This window comes from Aphelocoma coerulescens, chromosome 7, assembly GCF_041296385.1.
Source record: "Aphelocoma coerulescens isolate FSJ_1873_10779 chromosome 7, UR_Acoe_1.0, whole genome shotgun sequence".
Taxonomy (NCBI): Eukaryota; Metazoa; Chordata; class Aves; order Passeriformes; family Corvidae; genus Aphelocoma; species Aphelocoma coerulescens.
Genome location: NC_091021.1, coordinates 15,076,353 through 15,098,657, shown reverse-complemented (window position 1 = coordinate 15,098,657; position 22,305 = coordinate 15,076,353). Strand labels below are relative to the sequence as shown.

Sequence of the window (22,305 nt, the reverse complement as noted above, 5' to 3'; positions counted from 1 at the left end):
TGTGAGATTTAGAAGAGTCTAAAACTGTAAGTTTTAAAAAATATTTGAAAGAGCAAAGGCAATTGATATGTGAAAACAGGAGAGTGCTTCTGGCACACTGTAACAGCGATCGAATTATTGCATCCACCCCTCCTGCTACCTCCACCCCCAAAATCTGAAAACTTCCTGATTTGTGTTCATCAATAATTAAGAGCCCATCAGCAATACTCAGAGGGAGCTTGCATTGCACTTCTGAGCAGCCAGTTAGTAATATACGGTGGAGAGATCCTCTTTTTCAAATCCCAAGGCTCCAGGCCATGCAATGCTAGTATTGCATTTTCAATTAGCTTCTGAGTGAATGCTTGGCATATGTAGAAGTGAGCTGGTACACAATTAGCTTATTGTTCCTTTCAGCTTTCTGCTGAGAGGATCTGAAGGGCTGCTGAAGAGAGGGGAGAGGGAAAAAAAAAAAGAAAATAGCCAAGCCAGTGGCATCTCTGTGGATGTGGAATAAGGGAGTTGCTCGGCTCACGCAGATTCCCGTGCTAAGTCGGGAGTTACAGCTGTTACTGTGGAGCTCTCAGCCTGGCTGTAGGGACGGCGCCGGGACAGAGGCACAGACCCAGTCTCAGGCTCCAGGCTCTTCTCCCATCTGAGTCACCTCAGCACCACGATGGAGCCCAACAGCCCCAAAAAAATACAGTTTGCTGTGCCCCTGTTTCAGAGCCAAATAGATCCCGAGGCAGCTGAGCAGGTAAGAAAGACGAGTTTCCTTCACTGTTTTGAGGGAATGGGGTAGGAATGGGGCAAGATGTGGGTAAGAACAAGGGATACTTGTGGCCTAAAGGCTGTTCTAGCCTCTATTAGTGAAACTGTAGATTATATACTCTGGAGCTGATAGCAATGCTGGATATACCTAAAGAGGGAGATGGATATGTCCTCTATCCAGAACAAGGCTTCTTCGCCTTCGGTAGGTTTATTAATGTATATTTGTTGTGCCTTTGCTGTAACTGCACTTGTACCCTAATGCTTACACTTCACACAAATACACTCAAGGAATGCATTCTCAACAAATCAAGACAAGTATATTATATGTACCTAAAGCAAAACACAAATTTGATAACAGGTACCTAATGGAAATTGGGAAGGAGATGTCTTATTTACCATTCATTTTAATGTGAGAAAATACAACTGATGTTTTGCACAATAGTCATCACTTTAGTTACTTCTGGTATTCCTCATGGTTTTGTACAGCCTTTATGTAATTTTTACAGCATTTTACATGTCTGAAAAATACATACATATGGAAATCTACCTTACTTAGATCCTTGTTGGAATAATGTGTGTGCAATTTTAAGTTTTAACTCACTCCCAAAAGATACACGTAATTATATATATATATACACACTGTACCGATACATACGTATCAGTACAGATGTCTAAAGAGGAAAATATATCTATTACTGTGTACAGATACATGTAGATATGCATAAAAAATGGTCACAGGGAGTCTTGTGAGAAAACTGGATAAATCTTAATTAGGTGACCCAGTATATTTCTCTCAGTGCAAGTCCTTCTCAAAATTTGCTGCTATTTGGGTTTGTCTCATTTTAGATGATACCAGGGGAATATTATAACCTTGACAGTTCCATACCATTAGCTATGAAGTTATTTGCACCTTTAGGACAGGTATCTGGTTTCCTGAATATTCTGATGTCATGTCTCCTAAAAGGCAGTCACCTTTGCAGAAAAAGATGAGTTGTGAGTGACCATTAGATGCGAAATACTAGAAGGGTGCAGAAAAGAATTGCTGTGGGTCCTCATTTTGTCCATAGGCACTTCTGAGTTGCAGGGTGTCTGTACCTTACAGAACAGTTCTGCAATGAATTCAAGCAGAATGTGTTCTGGTATTTTTCTGAAATCTGTGAGGACCATAGGATTAGGATTTCCTGGAATTCACATGGCTTTTGCTGTAGCCTATTTTCTGCCCGGTATTTATGGGCAGTCCTTTTTTTTTGTGTGTGTTGTGAGTTTGATTCCAAGTGCTATACAGTTTCACTGTGGGTGTGTGATGAAATTAAAATAGTAAATTCTACAGTCAGCTACAGTTACACTAATCTGAAATAAACCCATTAACCCTGATGACGTAATTTTCCATTTATACCTCTGAAAGCAAAACTTGAACCCAGCTAAATACAGATGTTGGCTCAGCAAATACAAAAGAACAAATACACTGACATTGAGATTTTGTGTCAGAATGGTTTCTAGCTTAGATGCTCCTGGTCCCTCTCTTAAATTCAATAGAATATTGAGGCTTTAGTGAAGTAACACAAAGCTTTCAGTGCAAATGTGTGCTTTATAGGAGGGTAGTCCAATACCATACAGTTCAGCCACGGTTAATGGAACAAAAGTAGTTACCCAGATAAACTCTGAAGAACTGTATCCAATTCAGGACTATATATTTGTATGTAAAATCTGCTGTATTGGAAATACTCTTTTTAAAGTCTTAAATACTGGAGTATTTTTAGTTAAAGAACAGTAGTAACACATCTGACCACAGTTTAGAATTATAAGTTAGCTGGAAGGCATGCCTGCAATATCAGCTCTGAAATGCACTTGCAAAATATTAATTATTACTTGTGAGAGCTATGGCAGTACTAGGTATTTGCACATACAAGCTCACAAACTACTATAATCATCTTCCTGATGCAAAGCTAAATGTCAGTATTTTAAGATATGACTGATATTTTTCAGCAACGCATACCCAAAAACTTAAGGCAAGATGATTACAAATCCTAAAGGTATTTTGGACAGCTCTCCCTGTGCCTTTGTTCTCCCAGAACAAGCAGCAGCATGACCCTGATTGCTGTCAGAAAGACAGTGAAGTGCTGCTGTTCTTTAAATAGTTTCCTTTTTAACTTTGTCTGGCCTATACTCGGGAGGACACCAGACAGATTTTTTGCTTTGCTTTGTGTGTGTGGCAATTGATGGGCCCTAATGACTCTCCTCGGTTTTTATCTGTTACAGATCAGGAAAAGAAGGCCTACGCCAGCATCACTCGTCATCATGAATGAACACATACCCCCGGGTAAGTGCCATACCAACACACCTTCTAAACCACTGAACTTGTATACACAGGACTGGCTATAAACTGGTTTGATTAACTACGTGATTTTAAAAATACAGCATTAATTTTGTAGCACTAAGTATCAAATAATGGATCTTAGGACTGTTTGGAGTAAACCCCATGAACACAGGTAATTCCTGGCCCTCAGATGATGTCACTAATTTCAAAATTTTATCCTCTATGTAAATCCTGGTTATATGTACAAGGAGAATTAATACGACCTAGATCCAGTGCTTCCATCCACAAACATGCTCTTTCCCTGGGTGGAGACTTTGGAGACCCATGACGTCTGATCTCTAGAGATACCAGGCTGGCTCCAGCGCTAATTCAACCCAAGGAGTTGCTTCTACAAAACAGATTCTCTTCTAGTTTTCCAATAAAACATAAAATGTGAGTTTTCATTATTCCTTCTCAACTTGGAATACTTTGTCTTCATCTAAGAGTCCCCACAGAAGATTTTCTGTGGCATGGGATGATTTGAGGTTGCAACATACTTTGTCATATAAATATGACTTTAGAAAGATTCTTTAATAAGCTGTTTAGGGAGCATTATAAACAAAAAACTCCACAAAAAGGGGAAGATCCTCACTTAGTCTGTTGGAACACAGTGCCTACTCTACATCAGACTTGTCCTTTGTTGTGCTCTGCAACATTTTTTTCCTGCCATATCTCTTAGTCACCTGAATCTTTTTTTTAAAATCTTTTTGGAGAGTAGCTTTCTGTCCTGAATTTCACGTTGTTCAGCTCTCAAAAACAGTGCATGGAAGATCTGCCTTGGACTTTCTTTACCTTCATGGGATTGACACTGTCTGTGTTGCTAGGACTTAATTTAAAGCAAATTCACCTTGACTGTTAATCTCTTTTGCAATTCACTTTGTACACTTTGTACTGTCATATTTCCTTTTATAAACAGATACTTGGTACAATACCAAATCAAAACCAAACAAAGAATAAGAACTCTTTAATTTACAGGAAATTTTACTGTAAACAAAGTGGTGCATGTCTGTTATCACCTTTCCTGCAATGTTCATAATAGGTCTTTAAATAAATCATTTTTATTATGAGTCAGGATTGTTGCAAGTTTCAGCCAACTTCCATATAAGCCCATGAGTTAGTATTTGTCTTCACTTATTTAGATTCATTTATTAAGATATTATTTGTTCTTTCTAGATACTGGGAACTAATATTAATGAATTTATTATTTAGCTAAATTATAACCATGTCCTGTTCTTAAATTTGACCTAAAGATGGACGAAAATAAAAACTTTAAAAGCAGCTTCATTTTCCTGCTCTTCACCATGAAGTTCATGCCTGAGGTTCATGCAGATTTCCATAGGGTGTCTCTTGCTTAATATGAGCAAGTGTTTTGAACAGGGTGTGTGCAGGTAGCTGTGTAAACCTGCTGAATACAAGGACCATAAAACCAGGTTGGAAAGGCAGACAATGGGTTTACAATGGAAGTGCAAATACAAAAAAAAGCCTTTGTGGTCTTCATCTGGCAAGGTGCTGCACAGCTTCTGAGATTGTTGTATGCCTTCAACTTTCAGAGTCAGCTAATCCTAGGGTCTCTTGACACCTTGCTGATTAAACCCTAAAATGCTGATCCATTACTGGATTTTGAATAGAATTCAGTGGGATGCTGAATACAATTTGTCTCCAAAACCAGCAAAGTCGTCACTGCAAATGGATGCAGTTAATAAAAAAAGAAACAAAAAAAGAAAAAAAAAGAATAGTTAGGGTGCTAACTTGACACTCCAAAAAATTGCTTTAGAAGTGTGATTCCCTAGATGAATGGGGAAACTGAGCAGCAGAGAATTCCAGTGATACTGTCAAGGCCACCTGTTTTTTATTAGAGCTGGGGTAAACAAGAGTCCTGTGCCTTGAATTTTACCCACTGGAGTATTCTGCTTCCTTTATTAGGAGCAAGGGGCTAGTGAAGGATATGCTTGCAAGAGTTTGAAATGTATGTCCTATTTGCAATTCTAAATGTTTGGATGCCCCTGCAAAGTTTACTCAAATTATCTAAGCTTCTCTTTTTTTGAAACACAGAGACAGGCATGCTGTAAGAATCAGACTTTTCTATAGCCTTCTATTACAGCTGCTTCTGATTGCAGGGAAAAAAAGTAGCATTTTTGTGGTATTCTGGTGCTCTGGATGCAGACCCGTCTGGAAACCAGAAGGCAATAAAATGTGCTTGGACATTTCAGAACTTCATAATAAATTCAGCTTGAGTTGTTCTGTAAAAAGATCTAAAAGTTGTTTTTTACTAAGTCTTGTCATCCATCCCTGATGCCTGTTACAGCTTTGACAGGGATATGTCTTCACCTATTTAGGTCAGGTCAATTGTGCTATAAAGTGAAGATGGAGTATCTACTAAGGCTAAGTCATTTTAAACCAATGACAGCTACTCAAAAACTGTAAGAAGAGTCTGCTTGACTTCCTTGCTTCCAAGGAGACAGTGTTAGACCACACTGAATGATTTAAAGGCAGGTGATAAATGTGACTACAGGAGCTCACATCCAGCTTGTAGCATCACTGTCACATTTCCTCATGCTCACTCTGGCTGGCATAGTATATAATTGCAATCACAGTCAACAAAAGAGAAATTTGAATTGCAGTAGCAACAGTGATTGAAGTGGACAATAAGAGCTTGTGAAGCAACATAGCATTGAGTAAACCCTTAACTCAATCTGTAAGTTCTCTGTAAAGTATTCTTAGATGGATTATGTCACATCTGAGCAGAGAAACTAGAACTAGCAAACTGAGACTTGAGTTATGAAGTTGTTGCTTGAATCTATTGTGCTTTGTTTGCCATCAATGGAGCTATATTTTCTGAGCATCTGATGTTTGATTTCATAATATCAATTCAGTTTTATTTTATTTGAAATTATAAGACCCTTTTACTATCTGTGAAGGCAAAGACAAGTATAAAGTGACAGAACTACACAAATGGGCAGCATCTCATCCTGTGAGGTGGGTGCATGGGTTCCTGAGGTAACCCACTCTCATCCTGCTATAGCCACAGTTGCTCTATGTCTGCCTTTTATAAAAGAAACGTAAGCACGTAAGCACATGCTTAGTTTTAAAGACATATTTAACTATTACACTACACAAGAGTTTAGTCCAAAAATTGTTAAAGCTCTCCTGCTTCCTGTTACCCTTGCAATATCATTGAAGTCAATAGAAACTGAGTATCACTATTACAACTTTTTCTGTGTACACACAAGCTCCTGTCTCCTTACCCAGCATAGCAGAAAATATAGGAATATCAATTCTAATTATCTGAAATAAAAGTCTGAACATGCTTTAAACAAGCAGAATATCATAATGCAACAGCTCAAGAAAATGCTGGTAACAAAGTAGAGAACTGATAGCTGAGGGAAGGAAGCACGTCAGACCACAACTCAGGTTTAATACCATTAGGGCTTGCTTTGATCAGAAAACAATGCCAGCATTCCTGTACAGACTGGCTTTGTCACAGAGCCAACACAACATCAAACAGTCTCGCTGGCAAAGGCTTTTCAACTTATGTCAAAGTGTTCAGTCTTCTTGAAGCATTAGAATATGGGTAAACATTAGGATAAACTTCTGTGTATCTAAATTTTCTATGTATTTGCTGTTTCCAACTCCCCTTTCTGCTTTGTTGCCTGTTTTGACTTCCTTGCATGTAATGTAAATGTTACTCAGTGTTTGGAAATACAGCTGCCTTTTTGGGCTTTGCAAATCTCATTTCAAAGCAGGAAGGGTATATTATCACTGCAAAAGCAGTGATATAATACAGAACATACCTTCTCAGTGATATAATATAAAACATATCTTCTCAGTATAACACAGTACTTCTGAGCTTACTGAGTGCTGGAAATCATAACTTGAAGAAAAGTAATCTGTACCTGTCTCCAGACAAGGAAGGTGCTCGCAGCTTGTGTTTGGGTATTAGCAGTTTTGCTTTCTCTTTCCTAGCTGATTTTTGGTTACCCAGAAAGGATTCATGCCTTTCAGCTTACTGTCACTTCCCCAGAGCTCTGCTGAGATGCCTCATGGGCAGTCTTGGTATTTAGTGCAGCAGCAAACAACACAGGTGGGAGGAAAATCTATCCTTACACCTTTGTCAATTCCATGACAACCCAAAGTAGTTGAGGTTTTTATTGTAGATTGGTTTTAGACACTCCCTGCACCATAAATCTCATTACCACAGACAGATGTGCTTTTCTGCTGATGCAAACTGTACCAGCACCACATTCTTGATGGGATTAATGTGAGTTGCTTTGCCCAGCATTAATGTTTGTGACTAATATTAGTTGGATCATGCTTCTAGGTGAATGAATATGTTTGGTTTTAGATCTAATGATCACGTAGTTCTTTTTCTTCCAAAACAAAATAAACTGAGCTCAAAAAAAGATCTACTTAGTAGGAGGCAGGTGTTGCCAACCATTGTCAAGCAGTTCTGCTATACTTTCTCAGGGAAAAATCTCAGCAGAAAACTCTTGGTCTCAGAGTTCATGGAAACTGATATGTTTTTCAAAAGACTGAGATTCTGGTAGGACATATTGCTTAGTTTCGTCCAAGAACAAGAGAGTGAGTAAGCCAAAGAGCAGCTGTTTTCAATTGCAAACTTAGGCTTCTAATGTGGTAACAGAGCATTCAGAAAAGCAGTATGTTAATAAAAACTGTCATTAGCTCTATTTTTTTTTTTGTCAAACTAGTTGATCTTTCTATATGCTAAATGTATATGCCATTTAAGTATTCTGTCTCTTTTTATATCACTCCAGGAGTCTGTGGAGGTATTTCAATAAGCAATGAAAAACATTTGTGTCCCCTCAGACCAGAGCACTGGTGTAGCACAGTGTACCTTACCAATGGCACCAGAATGTTCAGAGATCAGGCACTTCTTGCCAGGGCAGTGAGGGCCTTCATGTTCTTTCAGCCTGTGATGGAAAGGACTGTCTGACACAGTGAAACAATGACATATATAAAGTAAACATTGCATAAGACCTGACAGGTGATAGGGATTCCAGAACAGAGATGAAAATACCTGTGCTTGAAAATATCCTGCTGCTTGCAGGCTGATGTGTGACTGCAAGTGTTCGGTGGCAAACAACATCCCTTTTTCTTACCTATATGCACTATGCTCACATGCTCTTTTATTTGGGTTACTCTGAATTTATTCTGCAGTTCAGGCTCACAGAAGTCCCTGGACAAGGCCCAGCAAAAGTTCCTCACACATATGTAGTGTAAATACAGACTCCATGAAAACTAAAAGGAAAACTCAAGGACCTAAAAAAAAAAAAGACAAAAAGTCAAGAACCTGTGCTTGAGCTGCTCTTTATGCAGCCCAGAAAGAGCAACTCACAGCCTCCAAAAAGAAACTATGATTTTTTTTGAAAAAAGAGTGGTTTTTTGCATCATCCATGAAAACATTCAATTTCATGAAGATGCTCCATTTTCATGAGAGGATTAGGATTTTATATGTCATTGTCATCAATTGTCAGAAGAGTTGTTATGCTCCCTGCAGAGCAGTAAGGACAGCAGGCTGGAGAACAAGGCTTGAGTTGGTTGGGATGCAGTGAGCAGTGCTGTGACTAAACTGAGGGCTATCACCAAAGCAGCCAGCTATATTTTCACTGTTTCTGAGGTCCTGAACACAGTAATTCACAAATAGAAACATTCCCTGTGAATATGTTTGTAATTGTGTAAACCACATAGTATGAATCAGTAGGAAACATATACTATTTTATATAGAGCCCAAATAGAGTCTGGACCATCTTTCTAGTCAGAAAACAGTGAAGGGTCTGTCAGCTACTCAGAGACAGTCAAAACAAAAAACTGTTATGCTTGTTCTGGTGAAAATTCACTTATTTTACTGACTTTTTCATGTTTATTTTTATCCATGCTTCCTTCCTTTACAGTGTTTATTGATTGACTGTACAGATACATTTTACATGACACATAGCCCATATGAACTTGTTTCTCACAGTTGGCTGAAGTGAGCAGGTTTAGTCCAAACAAGAATGAGTCCCTCCCATTCACCAGAGCCTACCATCCCTCCATGAGATGGAGCAGTCCAGGGTGCAAACAGTGCCTGAGAAAGCTCTGGAGGATGGAAATAGAGGTTGGATATTCACAACAGAACTCAGATTTGTGCCTACATCAGAGAAGTGGTGCAGCTGAGAGAACATGAAGCCAAAACCCCAAAAGTTTTACTCGCTTCCAGTATGGATGAAATTGCATTAATCCATTACTCTTGTTCCAGCCTTGAATACCCAAGAGATGAATTGAAATACTTTTTTATTTACCAGTGCAGCTAAACTCCTAATGTGTACCATGACTGTACTTGTTCCTCCTGCTCCCTGCCTCCCATTGGTTTTGTGTTGGAAGGGTCAATGTCCGTGGAACTATCCAAAAGTGAATGTGGTATTTTCAGAGGCTGAACCTTGTACTCTTCATCTGTTTTCCTTGTTCCTAATACCAAAGCACCATAGAAACAGCCTTCTTCCACCCCAGGAGATTATTTGCAAATAATTTTTAATATACATGGCTTCACGTTACAGCTCTCCAGCTGCTTGATCATTCAGTGCCAGGCCTGATAAGCTTTTGGAATGTTTACATTTGTTATCACCTCCGTGTATACAGCGCGACAGAGCCGTGCCGTGGGTAGGGAGTAGCAGTGTGCATGGCTGCCTGACCTGGTGAGGAAGTTAGCTGGACAGATTCTAACTTTATTGCATTCATAAGGCTTAATATTTTGCTAGAGGAGCTCTTAACAGATTTTCCCTGTGCCAAATACTTATGCACCTCATATGGCTTGTTTTGCTGAAAATTCTGAATAGATGGTGAGTTTTCTCGTTAAAAAATGAAGTGCCTAGGTATAATTACTTCTTATCACCAAAATACTTAAGCTATATTTAATATAGCTACACGAGCATACAATTTGGGGTGCTGATGGCATTTTAAACAAAGAACTTGAATCAAAATATGTCTAGTTTAGTCTATGGCAAAGATTCTGTTTTTATTTTGAGGGGGGTGTGTTAAATGGCAAAAAATTTCAGAGAATATTAGAAATTAACTAAATTTAAACATTATAAGACAAATTTTTTTTTAATAAGAATCTCAAGATTGTTTTTAGGTTATGTTTAAATCTAACTTCAATCATGTGCTAATACAGATATTTTCAATATATTTTTTTTTTAGTTCACATCAGGTAATAAACTAAAATCCATTAATAGATGTTTCAGCCTTGCTGAGGGGAAAAGAATACAACACAGGGTTTCTCTGACCTCTGCTATTTAGTGCTTAATGCAGCACTCATTTACCATGGTGACGTGTGCGGAATGAAGAGATAATGCAGATAGATGAGAGAGAATCCAGCTTTTAGCACTAACCTCGTTATGTTCAGAATATTGGGAAGGGGTTGCACTTAAAGCATCAATCAAGGCAGCCCATTTATTGAGGTTTTAGAGACAAAATTTAACTCTTTATATGGTGTAACTAAAGTTAAAACTTCACTTCAAAATACATCAAAAGTGGGAATTTGATGAATCTGGACCTAAAGCTAGCAGAGACTAAACAAACTGAACATATCAATCCTGAAAGATTTTGCCAACTACAGAAGGCTGCAGAAACTCAGTGAGAGTGCAGGGAGCTGCAGAGCTTAGCTTTGCTTTCCTGTAAGTCTGAGCTGCCTGCATGGTTGGCTGGTGGAAACAAGATCAGATGGACAAGTTGAGTTTCTTTTTACAGTAAGCAAAGCAGTTCTAGGGTAGAATTTTCTTTATGTCTATTGAAAGGAGCTCTGTTTTCACCTTCTTCCCTTCAAAATGCTGTTCCTGTGTCTATCTAAAATCGCTTCTGTTTTTTTTCTCAGATGTCTTTACTAGAGGATCAAAAGACTAAGAGAGTAGCAGAATGAAGCACAGTGACATGCTCCTTCTTTGTGCCTGTTTTCCCTGGGTTACCCAGCATGCAGATGTCCCACAGAGAATTGATGTCCTGGTATTATTCATCTTGTGGAACCAAACTGCACTAACAGAGTCAGCAGTGTTAAGTAGATGAAGGTTCATTGTAAAGGTTGTGATTTTTACCTGAGGCCATGTCCTTTGTTCTGATTAGACAGAAGAAGTCACACAGAAAATGAACACGAGCGAGGCAGATTGAAAGCTCAATACAGCAGTGAGCTTTACTGCACCCTACAATATGGCTTATCCTGGTACCTGGACATCCCATAACCTAAACATTTCTGCACTGAGCCTCCACCACTTAATGGCATGTAGTGATAGTATTCCCTGCAAGTCTTTTTGAAGTTCCTTGCCACAGCTGTTCTGAGGTAGTGGTAGAAAGCAAAGATTTGGATGAACTTGGCCACTTCCAAAGAGTAGCTTCTCTGGGATCAGCTGAAGCAGCTGTTCTGCCTCTTCCCGGTTATATTAGGATCTGCAGGACAGCTGCAGAATCAGGGAGCCCTTTAACCTAAAAGCCCAGCTTATTTGAAAGCAACATGTTTGTTGCAACATTACTAAGTGCCATTTTGTATCCTTTTCGCTTTGAAGTGGAACTGTACTGATGAATTGAAAAAATGGGGGGCGGGGACGGGAATGAGGGGTAGGAGAGAAAAAAGAGCTTTCACTTTAAAGAATTGTGACCTGGATGATTTTTTTTGATCCTGAACAACATGAGGTTTTTACTGTCTGTTTTTAAAATACAGTAGACAGCAAGCAGGCTGTTACTCTTTCTAAGTGTGCTTTCAAGCCTCCTGAAACGCTGGTGCTGGTGTGTGACTTAGGCTTTAATGTGGACAGCATATCCCACAGGAGGGTATGGAACAGCTCGTTCCACAGGAATCACAGCAAGGTGTTTCTGATTGCGACAGCACAGATGGAGATGTGTAAAACAAAACCCAGGGTCTCCTCTGTCTCTGGTATGTAGTAAGGTCAGTAGAAATTCTGAAAAATGTCTTTGGAAAATTACAGCTGACTTATTCTGAGCTAACGATTGCCCTGGGCTGTTCCAGCCCACCTAGTTGTGCCGAAGGCAAGAATGAGATTATGGAACCTTGTTTTGCTGATTCTTTGAAAGCTTGGAAAACCCAGCAATGGCTTTACAAAACTGATAATTGCATCTTCTTTTTTGTAAAAAGGGTCCTAACCTCCAAGAAGAACTATTATTAGTAGCTGACTTGATTCCCGTGTAAGATGATACATGTATGTGAGGAGTTCTCTGCATGTGCATTCTAACCACAAGCAAGCCACAAGCAGTTGGCCAGGACTAGCTTTACAAAGCATTCTTACTGAAATCCTTGAGGTATTATTCCAAAAGGAAGGAAATTGCTAAGGCAGCAATAATAATCACTGGCTAAGGAAAAATTTTATTGTTTTGTATGTTTCCTTCTCCCATGGCAAATGTCACTTTCCAGAATGTACAAACACATTCAGATAGGGTACTCTTCTAATGTTTTTATGAGATATAGCATGCTAAGAAACGTTTGGCTGGGGTTTTTTTTTGTTTTGGCTGCTGCTGCTGGTTTTTATTTTAGAGCTTAGAATATTCCTGCAGCTCTCAGCCGAGAAAGGAACCCCTCACAGTGATAGCATTTGCAGCTGTAACACTGATACAAAGATTGTGATTGGGAGGTCAATTTTGAGCCATTTTCCATCACAAATGATTCCTGCACATGAAGGCATTAGAAAATGGTTTCAAAGTTTATCCAGGGATTTGCTAGCGCTATATTTCTGGTCATAATGGATTTTACTTCACAATCTTTGCCTCAATATTTTATTTTGGTCTTTGCCTCAGTATTGTATTTAGATCTTCAGCCTCTTTGGTCGTTTGAACACAGACTGACCCTACAGCAAGCAAGCAGTTGTAAGGTAGCACTTTATTAATACTATCCAGTGCTACTGATGGACTCATAACCCTGGGTAGCTGTCTTCTCAAGGTACTTGTCTTCCTTCTGTATTTGAAAGTACTTAATGACCATGTTAAGTCTTTTCACAAACTAATAACATTGTTATGTCTTATTCAATGCACAAAATAATCACAAGCTGCTTGGGAAGTTTTTTGAGTATGAGCGTTGGGAATATTTGGTTAAATGGTAGCAATTATTAACAAAAATTTAGTGGTCTGGCAGTCTCTTTTACTTGGGCACACTCATTTCAGACTCGTGTTTCTGCTCTGAACCTGTTTCTCTGAGTATTTGCCAGCAGCTTCTCAACAGCTCTGGCCTTCCTATAACCTCTCAAAAACCTTTTTTATCTCTACTACTTTCCTATTTCCTTCATGTGAATCTTATCTTTCACTGCCAGGTGTCAGGCCAGGTGAGGGTGTGCTATGAGTGTGGAAACTGCCCTTGGTCCATACAGCAAAGATGCAATCTTTACTGATGTCAGAATAGACCCTGTGTCAGTGTAACCTCACAATGAGGTGAGTTCTCCTTCTACACAACCTGGAGACAGCATACTGTGATTTAGGTCTACTTTGCAGTCTTTGTCTTTTGTCTTGTTCTGTATTTCCATGAAAGTCTAATTTTCTAAGGTTTCCTTGTGGTTTAGTTTGGCCCTCCAGCACTGCCTGGGGCTCCCATAAATGATGACTGTCCAGTTCCCTTCTGGTTCATGCCAGAAAATCAGTATCATCCTGGTCTGCATTTATTTGCTGCAAGAATAAGGGATTTTTTTCTAAAAAAAATTTTGTGTATTTAAACCCAAATGGGAGACGTTAATCATTCTAAGTAACTGTGTATAAAAGGGTCATATGTAGATCATCATGTATCTTTTAAGTCTTACTTTGCTCATTTTGAGACCTGAGTTTACCAATAACTTTCCTAATAGACCAAGGATTTTAAATTTCATATCACTAATCCCAGCAGTTTTCCTCAGTTAGCCTCATTTATTTTTACTTATCTGAATGTATTAACCTGGACTTTCAATGATGTAGTGAATATTGATATGACTATTACTTAGTTTAAATAACGAGCATGAGTTTTGACTAAAACACAGTTTACATATGGCTGAAGTTCTTTCCCAGTTGCACTAAATCTAGAACTAGCTTATTAAATGAGAAAGTATTTTGCCTTTTTTTTCAGGTTTTTTTTTTTTTTTTTTTTTAACCAATTCATGCTGCATGTATAGGATAAAATACTGACTTTTAAGTCAATGGCAAAACTTGGCTGAAACCTATGGCCCAATCAAGTCAGCAGTAAAATGACTGTCTTTCACTTCCCTCCAACATTCTGTTCTGCCCAGTTTGTTTTGCTGGCACGGGATTTGCACCGAGCATGTGTTGAACTCCTGTGGGACTCACTTTGCCTGCAACACCACTCAGCTCCCCTTAACACCCAGAGGAACAAGGGACTGATGAACTCCTCTTGCCAAGGGTCAGACCATAGCAGACACCCCAGATTTCTGATTGAGATTAACTCTGTCATGCTGGAAAGAGAAAGAATTTGCTGTTAAATAAGTGGTATCTTTTTGGAATGAGTAAATTTTAGGGAGCTTTGAAGCAATGTGGAAGCAAACCCTGATCCAGAGCTTCTGCCCACAGTGACACCCTGTGGTCCTGCCAGAGGTTCCTCCCAGCTCTGGTGCCAGGAGTCCACACTGGTCAGCTGCAAATTACATGAAAAGTTTAGCTCACAGTCATTCCTGGTAATTTAGTGAGAGATTTTTGTTTGGTCCAGAAAATGTCTTATCTGAGAGATCAAAAGAAAAAATAAAGTACTTACCTCCTCCTGGTTAATCTTATTTAGTCAGTCATTCTTTGGAAGCTGTCTCCATTTCCTTCACCAAAGAGTTAGTGCTGCTTAGAAAGCAGCAAGAAAAAAAAAACATCTCCAAGGCTAGCGTTGTTTATATTGTGAATTAAAGCCAATCTTTACATTAGTTGTCCAAACAGAATGTTTATTTCAAGTGTGTTTCTCCTTGGGTTGATTACTTCTCTAGGAAGATCTGCCAGCTCTCTAATTGTCCCCATATCATAAATCCAGGACTTCACGTCAGGAAGTCCATTCCCTGTGCTTGCTCACCTGACCCTCTCTCATGGAGCAGGACAGACCTCTTGTGTTCCCAGAAAATGAAAATTCTGCACGCCAGTATTTTTTTTCATGACAGGTTTTTCCACAAAACCTGTTTTATGTCCTGTCATTCAAAGCCAGGGCAGTATGAGAATAAAGCCTTACAGAGCTGGCAGCAGCTGGAAGACCACAAAGGCAGAAATGCAACTTCAAGACATCAGGCAGAAAACTTAGTCCTTTTTTAAGAAGGGAGAAAATAATTAAGTTTTAATTCTCTTTCAAAATGAATTTGAGAAGCTATATCTGATTTATGGGACTTATTTAGTATTTGTCTTATATTAACATTTATCATGTATTTTAGGGAGGGAAAAGGAAAAATTTAGAGCAAAATGCTTAGGAGAAGGATGATTTTTGTGCTTGTAATAATTTATGACTGCTCTGTGGTAAGGCTGAAGACCTGACTCATCACTCTTGTATTCTAGTTTAATGTTAGTGAAATGAGACTGATTTCCCTGAGTCTGGCATGAAACTGGAATAACAAGGCGGTGAATCAGGCACCGTAATTCCCTTCTCAGAATCATGTGATGTAAACAAATACATTCAGATTCACATTTGAGGTTTGCAATGTCTCCAGTTTCTTCCAAAATAGATTATGTTTACCAGAATGCATGTTTTAAAGAAATTTTGATTGGTCTAGTTTGTGAAAGGTGGTTTATTTCACATTCTTATGGCTGTGCAGCTTAAAGTGGGTCCTTACATACTGTCTGTATGATCAGAGATGTAGGTACTGTTTGGATCAGATTCTGTTGTGTGCATCAGGAAAGAAAGGATGATTGTTCTTTTCATTTAGTGGCTGACTTTGAGCACCTTCAGGAAGGATTTGGTCTAATAAAAGAGATTGCAGCCCCTACTCTCAGCACTAATAAAGGCTACTTGAATATTGAAGGTGGTAAATACAGGGTTGTTTAAATAACTGATTTACCTGGGAAAAAAAAATGTGAGTGTCCAAACAGCAGATTCATTTGGCCTGCAGTATTTTAGTGAAGTAAAAAGGGCTGGTTACAACAGGAGCTAGTTGGGAAAAGATGTGCTGTGATCTCTGAGACAGAGGGACGAGAGGCTCCTTGGTGACAATGCTGTCAGCACAGCGTGGGACCTTTCCCAAACTACACACCTGAGCTGCAGGCGCCTGACAGGATAGATAGGCATGCAAATGCCTGTGTATATAGCAAATTCCTCTCTGCCCTATGTTTTCATTAATGCTTGCTATACAAATCTTGTTATTAGTGCTCCCTCAAGGGCCAGGCAGTAATTTAGATGCTGATTAGTGAGTGAGATGCAGCAGCACCGCAGAGCACGCTCCCTCTTGTCAGCATTTGACTGAGGAGGGGAGCAGAGCTCCCAGCTACGCCTGCCACAGCAGCTGCATTTGGGAGTCTAATGAGGTGCTCCTGCAATGGGAATATTTTCAGAAACATATACTCACTCCAGGAGGGCTTACCAGGATATTTCTTTGTAATTAAATGTAATGACATCTACACCCATGGTCAAGTTCTCATTGATAAACATTGGCAAATAAAAACCAGCAAGCTAAAATCAAACAATTAACTACATAAGCATTTTTTATTATTGTATGTTTTGGATTTTTTTTTTCCTTTTCTTACCTCATTGGTTTAGTGAAAAGCAATGAGACACTAGCTGATGTGGCAGTGTGTAGTTAGGACCCTGGCAAAAGGAAAACATTAAGCATTTTTGACCTTGCTATGCCTTCTAGAAGAAAGGAAAAGTAGTTGTGATAGCAGAAAAAACAAATATGTCTGTCAATTTCTAATCAGAGTTCAATAAGCTTGTTTTATAAATACCAGTGGCTAATACAAATGGTGGTGGTCAAAAACCAGCAAGGTAAGCTGGTAGATCAAAAAATATTTATTTTATTTTACTGATGGAGAAATTGAAATGTGAAATGACTGAAACATAAATTTCAGAAAATTTCATCTTTTTCTGCCACTAAATGTCAGGAGAATGAAGGATTATTTTCGGGTTTTAGTTTCTAAAATCGCCTGAGTCCAAACCTATCAGCCCCCCCGTGATTTTTATCTGCTCAGCTGTGTTTTCCCAAGCAAAATCCCAAACTCTCTACAAGAAGCTTTCTTCAATGATTATACCAGTCTCTTACTGAGTTTCTTTTGTGTAAAAGCTGGCCTCTCTGACCTGTTCTGTTTCTCCAGTGCCTGACTAAAACCCTACAGAAAAAGCTTTTATTTGCTCTTGCCAAGGGGAAAGCAAGCAGGGTACTTAGCTGGATGAGGTAAGCCTTTGCTGGATGAGACCACTGCAGAGCCCATGGGTGATATCAGAGGCCTGCTCTTTTAAAATAGGTCACCTCTTGCCCTGCATAGCTGCTGCAAGTGCATTAACATTATCCAGGGGGAGAAGCAAGGCAGATGAATTTTGATCTCACTCTAAAATGACCACAAAGCTTCCCCCAGCACGGACATGCTGTTTGCACAGCAGTGGAAATCCATGGAAGAAGTGATCTGCACCACCAAGCAGATTTCATTCCAGCTACAACCAGCCCCCTTCCTCTTGGTTCTTCTCTGGCTTCAAATAACCACACCTTTGGGAGTGCTCAGCTTGTTAGCTCAGCTAGGCTGGGGGATGCATGGATAAAGATCACAGAGCTCTGCTAACTCGTGTTTGGGAGACAACCCCCATGGTGGCTCTTCAACCTATTTCAGCAAGATAGCTGGGCCAAGTCTTGCAGGTTTCCCTGCAAGTAGGTGAGACTTTGCCCTGGGTAAAGGCTAAAGCTTAGAACTCTGATGCTGAAAGGAGATCTGTGCAGGCAGATGGGCATTCAGAAGTGATTTTCGTTAAAAAACTAAGGCTTTGTTTCAGAAAGTCTGTGCACATATCTGGATTGAGGGGAATACCCTTTAGACTGAACCCTTCATTGCCTATTTATTTATCTGAGGATACTGACAAAAGCCTGAAATCTTCTTTATTTTGCCAGAGGCTGCTCCAGCCTACATGAGGTAAGGATCACACTAGGCTCAAACATTATTCACCCAGGACAAGGGAAAGTCCTCAACTGCTTTTTCCTCAGCATGGGTGAGAAGAAGTCTCTAAACAAAGCTCCAATCTTGTTTTTACATACCTCCACTTGGGTACATGCAAACCCATTCTCAGGTCCTCATATGATTTCTATTATGCCTCTTTATGACAAAAACACAAAAACTTTCAAGAAATTACTTGACTGATTAGATTCCTGTTAGTAATTAGAGCAGCCGAGAATAAGTTAAACTGGAAAAAATATGTTTATGTCATATGTTGAGATGTGGAATACAGTACAGCTGTATTGTGTTCTGTGAACAATGTTATGGTCTGTGAGGAAGGAAAATGGAATATCATTTTCTTCCCTTCTGGCCCCAAAAAAGAGAGCAAACCTGTAGGGAGAAGTTACCTACTGAGAGCTAGGGGTTTGTTTCATATATAAGAGAAATAGCTGATCTCTTCACATTCTCCATTATATAATTGTTTGATTGTAAACATGAAAAATTAATTTCTCATTCTGTATAGCTATGATTTTTTTCTGAGCAGAGTCCTGCCTGCACAGTAGTCAATGGGAACTAAAGGATGCTGACAAACCAGAGATTTCATTCTGCCCTGTGAATCAAGTGATATCACAGTCTGATATTTGTGATTTCATTCCTGATTATTTCCTGACCCTTCTCAAGATGAATTTATGCTCTAAGAGTTCACTAAAGAAATTCAGTTTATAATTTTTAATGGATTTGAGAAGGACTTGAGGGTGGGAGATGCATGGTTTGTTTGACTTCCGTTGGTGGATATGTCTGATTTGTAGTCACTAACTGATGATGTTTTTTCTTACCTTGTACCTTCCATTCTCACCATAAAATCTGTTGTCACAGAGATTTTCTACATGATCTCTTGATGCCAGTACTGACCTCTTGCAGGGACAGCATTAATTCCTACTTGCATGTACTCTAACAAGGACGCTTTCTTGGTCAGACTGCTGTAACAACATGCTTTCATTAATTTATTTAAACTGCTTTATAAAGTAACTTTATAAAGCATTAGAAGTTACACTGGAAAACCCCTGTTTGTCCAAGGAAGAATGTTCACACAATTATTAATGTAATCCTTCAGTTAGACCAAGATGCCTCTAAGTATTTACCCAGGCAGAGAGCTCCTGCCTGAGCTCCAGCCCACACTGCACTCCAGCTCTGTCATCCCTAAATTTCCCCTTTTACTTTTGCTACAACCCCAGTGTCCCTGTCTCTCATTGCTACTTCAGTTACTCACAAGCCCTTGTATCTTCCCCCCATGTCCCCCTTGCCTTTCATCTTTTCCTTCTCTTCCTCTATACAAAGAGAGTTTGTTTATTTTATGCTCTCTGTCTCAGTCTATTGCATTCGGGGGTTTAGGATTCCCTTGTTCCCATTCTTTGTCATCTCTCCTTAAAAACCTATATTCTTGATTGAGTCTTATCCATCAAAATACATGTTAAAAATAAGCATGTGATCCTCTTCTGTCCTCAAAAATAAACTCATGTCAAAATGTACCATTGCCCAAACTTCATCTCCAGCCAGTTGTACCTTTCCCTTCATCTCATGACTCACTTGAAACACTTCATGGCTCCTGCCTTGAGTTCATGTCTTTTGGTCCCTTAGGTTACTTTCTGATCTCTGTTTACTGATTTGGCAAATTGTTTGTTTATGTGATTTTATAGGTTGTTCTTAAATGTCCATGTTGTCTGATGCTTCTCATTGGCACTATTCGCCCTGTGGATATGAATGGTTTCTCTAATGCCATACAGGACCAGTCCTTATTCCCAAAGTTGCCTGTCATATAAAGGCTGCTGGGTGAAAGGAAAGGCTGTAAATATTCCAGTTCTGATAGTTTTAATGTCATATCACTCAGAACACAAAATGTGCAAGCCCAAAGGGTTGCAGTTGTGCACATTCTCAGGATCAAGACTTGAAACACGACAAAGCTACTGATGTCAGGTTTTTTTCCTTATACAGGCATCATCTTGGGTTTACAAAATATGTTTTAATCTGGGCAAATTTAGAGTTTCAGGAAGGAATGGGATGTAACTTATTCTTCATTGTTCTTTGCTGAAAGTTCCTGAATTATTCAAATTTCAGCGTTTAAGCTAAATCTGGTATCCTGAATAAAAATAAAAAAAAGTCAATGTTGACTCATTGAAATGTGTTGGTAGGCAACCAGTAAGAAAGGCTGCAAGCACATAAATAATTACCCATTTAGCCAGCCTGCCGTCATACCCCAAAGTGTTCTATGGACTTGAGTAGACACTGCTATACTTATTTACAGGTAGGGAAGTCAAGGAGGAGATCAGTGACCTTACCAAAGTTCATGCAAATGTCAATGGCAGGAAACTGGCCTCCTGATTGTCTTGTCTAATTCTGTATCTGTGGGATTGTGCTTTAGTAATCAGCACTGTTTTCAGCTACACTTTTTAACCCTGAGTATGAGTGAGTTGAATATCTTTCAGAGAGAGGTAATGGGAAATATTTACATTGAAAAATCTGGTAAGTCAAGTGATGTTTGCAAGATGCACAGAGACAATGGTAAAGAATGCGACAGAAAATGCAATCAATCCAGCTGCATGGCCTGGCTCGTCCCCCCATACACAGCACACCACAAGCAGCCAATATCTAGAGAATAAGTCAGATAAAATGATATTGCCTCGACCTAATTCTTTGCTCAGACATACATTTACAGATCTGTCACACCTCAGTGAAAATTACACACTGATATCTGCATGTGGAAAATTTTAGAAGGTCCATTGGTACAGTGAATGATTGATGTCTCTGTTTTTAATGGCATTTTATTTTACAGCTTCAAACTACTGTGAATCAAATATCCTGCATGATCTGCCAAATATTTTTGAAATCATCAGCAGAAGACACTTTCTAGCTGTTAACCACATGAAGACAGCAGCAAAACAATTTAGCTCAGACAAAAATCGGTTGCATTCCATGGTTAGGGAGATCCTTGAGGCTCACTCTTTCTCATACAATCTTACTTAGTTGTTCATACAGATTCCCAGAGGCACTTATTTTTATTAGAAACCTCAAGTTTTGCTAATTCTGCCATATAGTCTAAAGCAAATTAAGGCAACAAAGGTAAGAAGTTTCAGAAAAAATTTCAGTCTGGTAATGTCATAAAATTTATAAGGTGAAAGATTCCTCTTTCTTAGGCTTTGTTTTGTTAATTTTACATGTGAGGCACTCTTCAGTATAATAATATTGGTATATTAATAACTTAACTGAGGGGAGGTTCTTATTATTTGAGTGAGGTAGAACCCTTTGTGAGTTTGCTTCACACCATTTGGCAACCAGGCCTTCTCTGACCACAGAAGAAAGCTCAGTCCCTGGGCAAAGCAGCCCTGTACCATGACAGCCCCACTGGCAGTGCAGAGACCTGCTGCCAGCCTGGACAAAGGACCTGCTGCTGAAGGCACTGCTTCACTCGCTGTTAGTCACAGGCAAAAATGGGAGTTACATGCTTCAGATGCAGTGCTTGTGTCTAAATGCTAATCAGAGCCTCTGGCTTTCTGAGACATAAAATTGAGAAAGAAAAGCTGTAAATAAGAAGGTTGGTTTCTTATTTGCAGCAGTGCTGTAGGTTTAGGGCAGAGTTACAAGTGTTAGCACTGAGAAACACTTCTGTATTAACTTTTTCCATATCTTTTTCTCTAGAAAAAGATGAGAAGAGAACAAACATCTCACAGGCAGAGGTAAGTGATTTTATTTTTTTTTTAACATATTTATTGTTCAAATAGGTCTATTGTAAAAAACCCTTGGAAACTCACTGATTCATCCTGGTTGATACTTTTGTTTACATTGTCACGCCATCAGCAGTAACACAGCCTTTTAAGAACCATCATTTTCAAACCAGGACTGTGTAAAGCTGTATTGTGTGTTCTGCCAGCTTTCCCTTCCCCTGTAGCAGGGAGCTGGGAGAGGCAACCTTCCCCTCTGCCTTGGTGCCATGCCCTGTCAAAACATAGCAAACCCAAGGTGACCCTGCCGGTTCATCCCCGAGCATTGCTGGGGATCTGCAGGTCACTGCTGGGCCACAAAAGCATTCAAACACCTCTGCACTCTCTCCATCACTTGTCAAGCCTACAGCAGGCAGTGCAGTGATG

At 39.3% G+C, this 22,305-nt stretch overlaps 1 protein-coding gene across 1 annotated transcript in view; it reads left to right on the top strand.

The window, feature by feature from the left end:
* Positions 1-482: 482 nt before the first annotated feature.
* Positions 483-22,305, top strand: part of PPP1R1C (protein phosphatase 1 regulatory inhibitor subunit 1C) — a 49,042-nt gene continuing 27,219 nt past the window's right edge. The window contains 5 exon segments of the mRNA XM_069022312.1: positions 483-551; positions 553-585; positions 587-733; positions 3,007-3,067; positions 21,857-21,894. Of these exon segments, the coding sequence (XP_068878413.1) occupies positions 483-551; positions 553-585; positions 587-733; positions 3,007-3,067; positions 21,857-21,894 (348 nt within the window).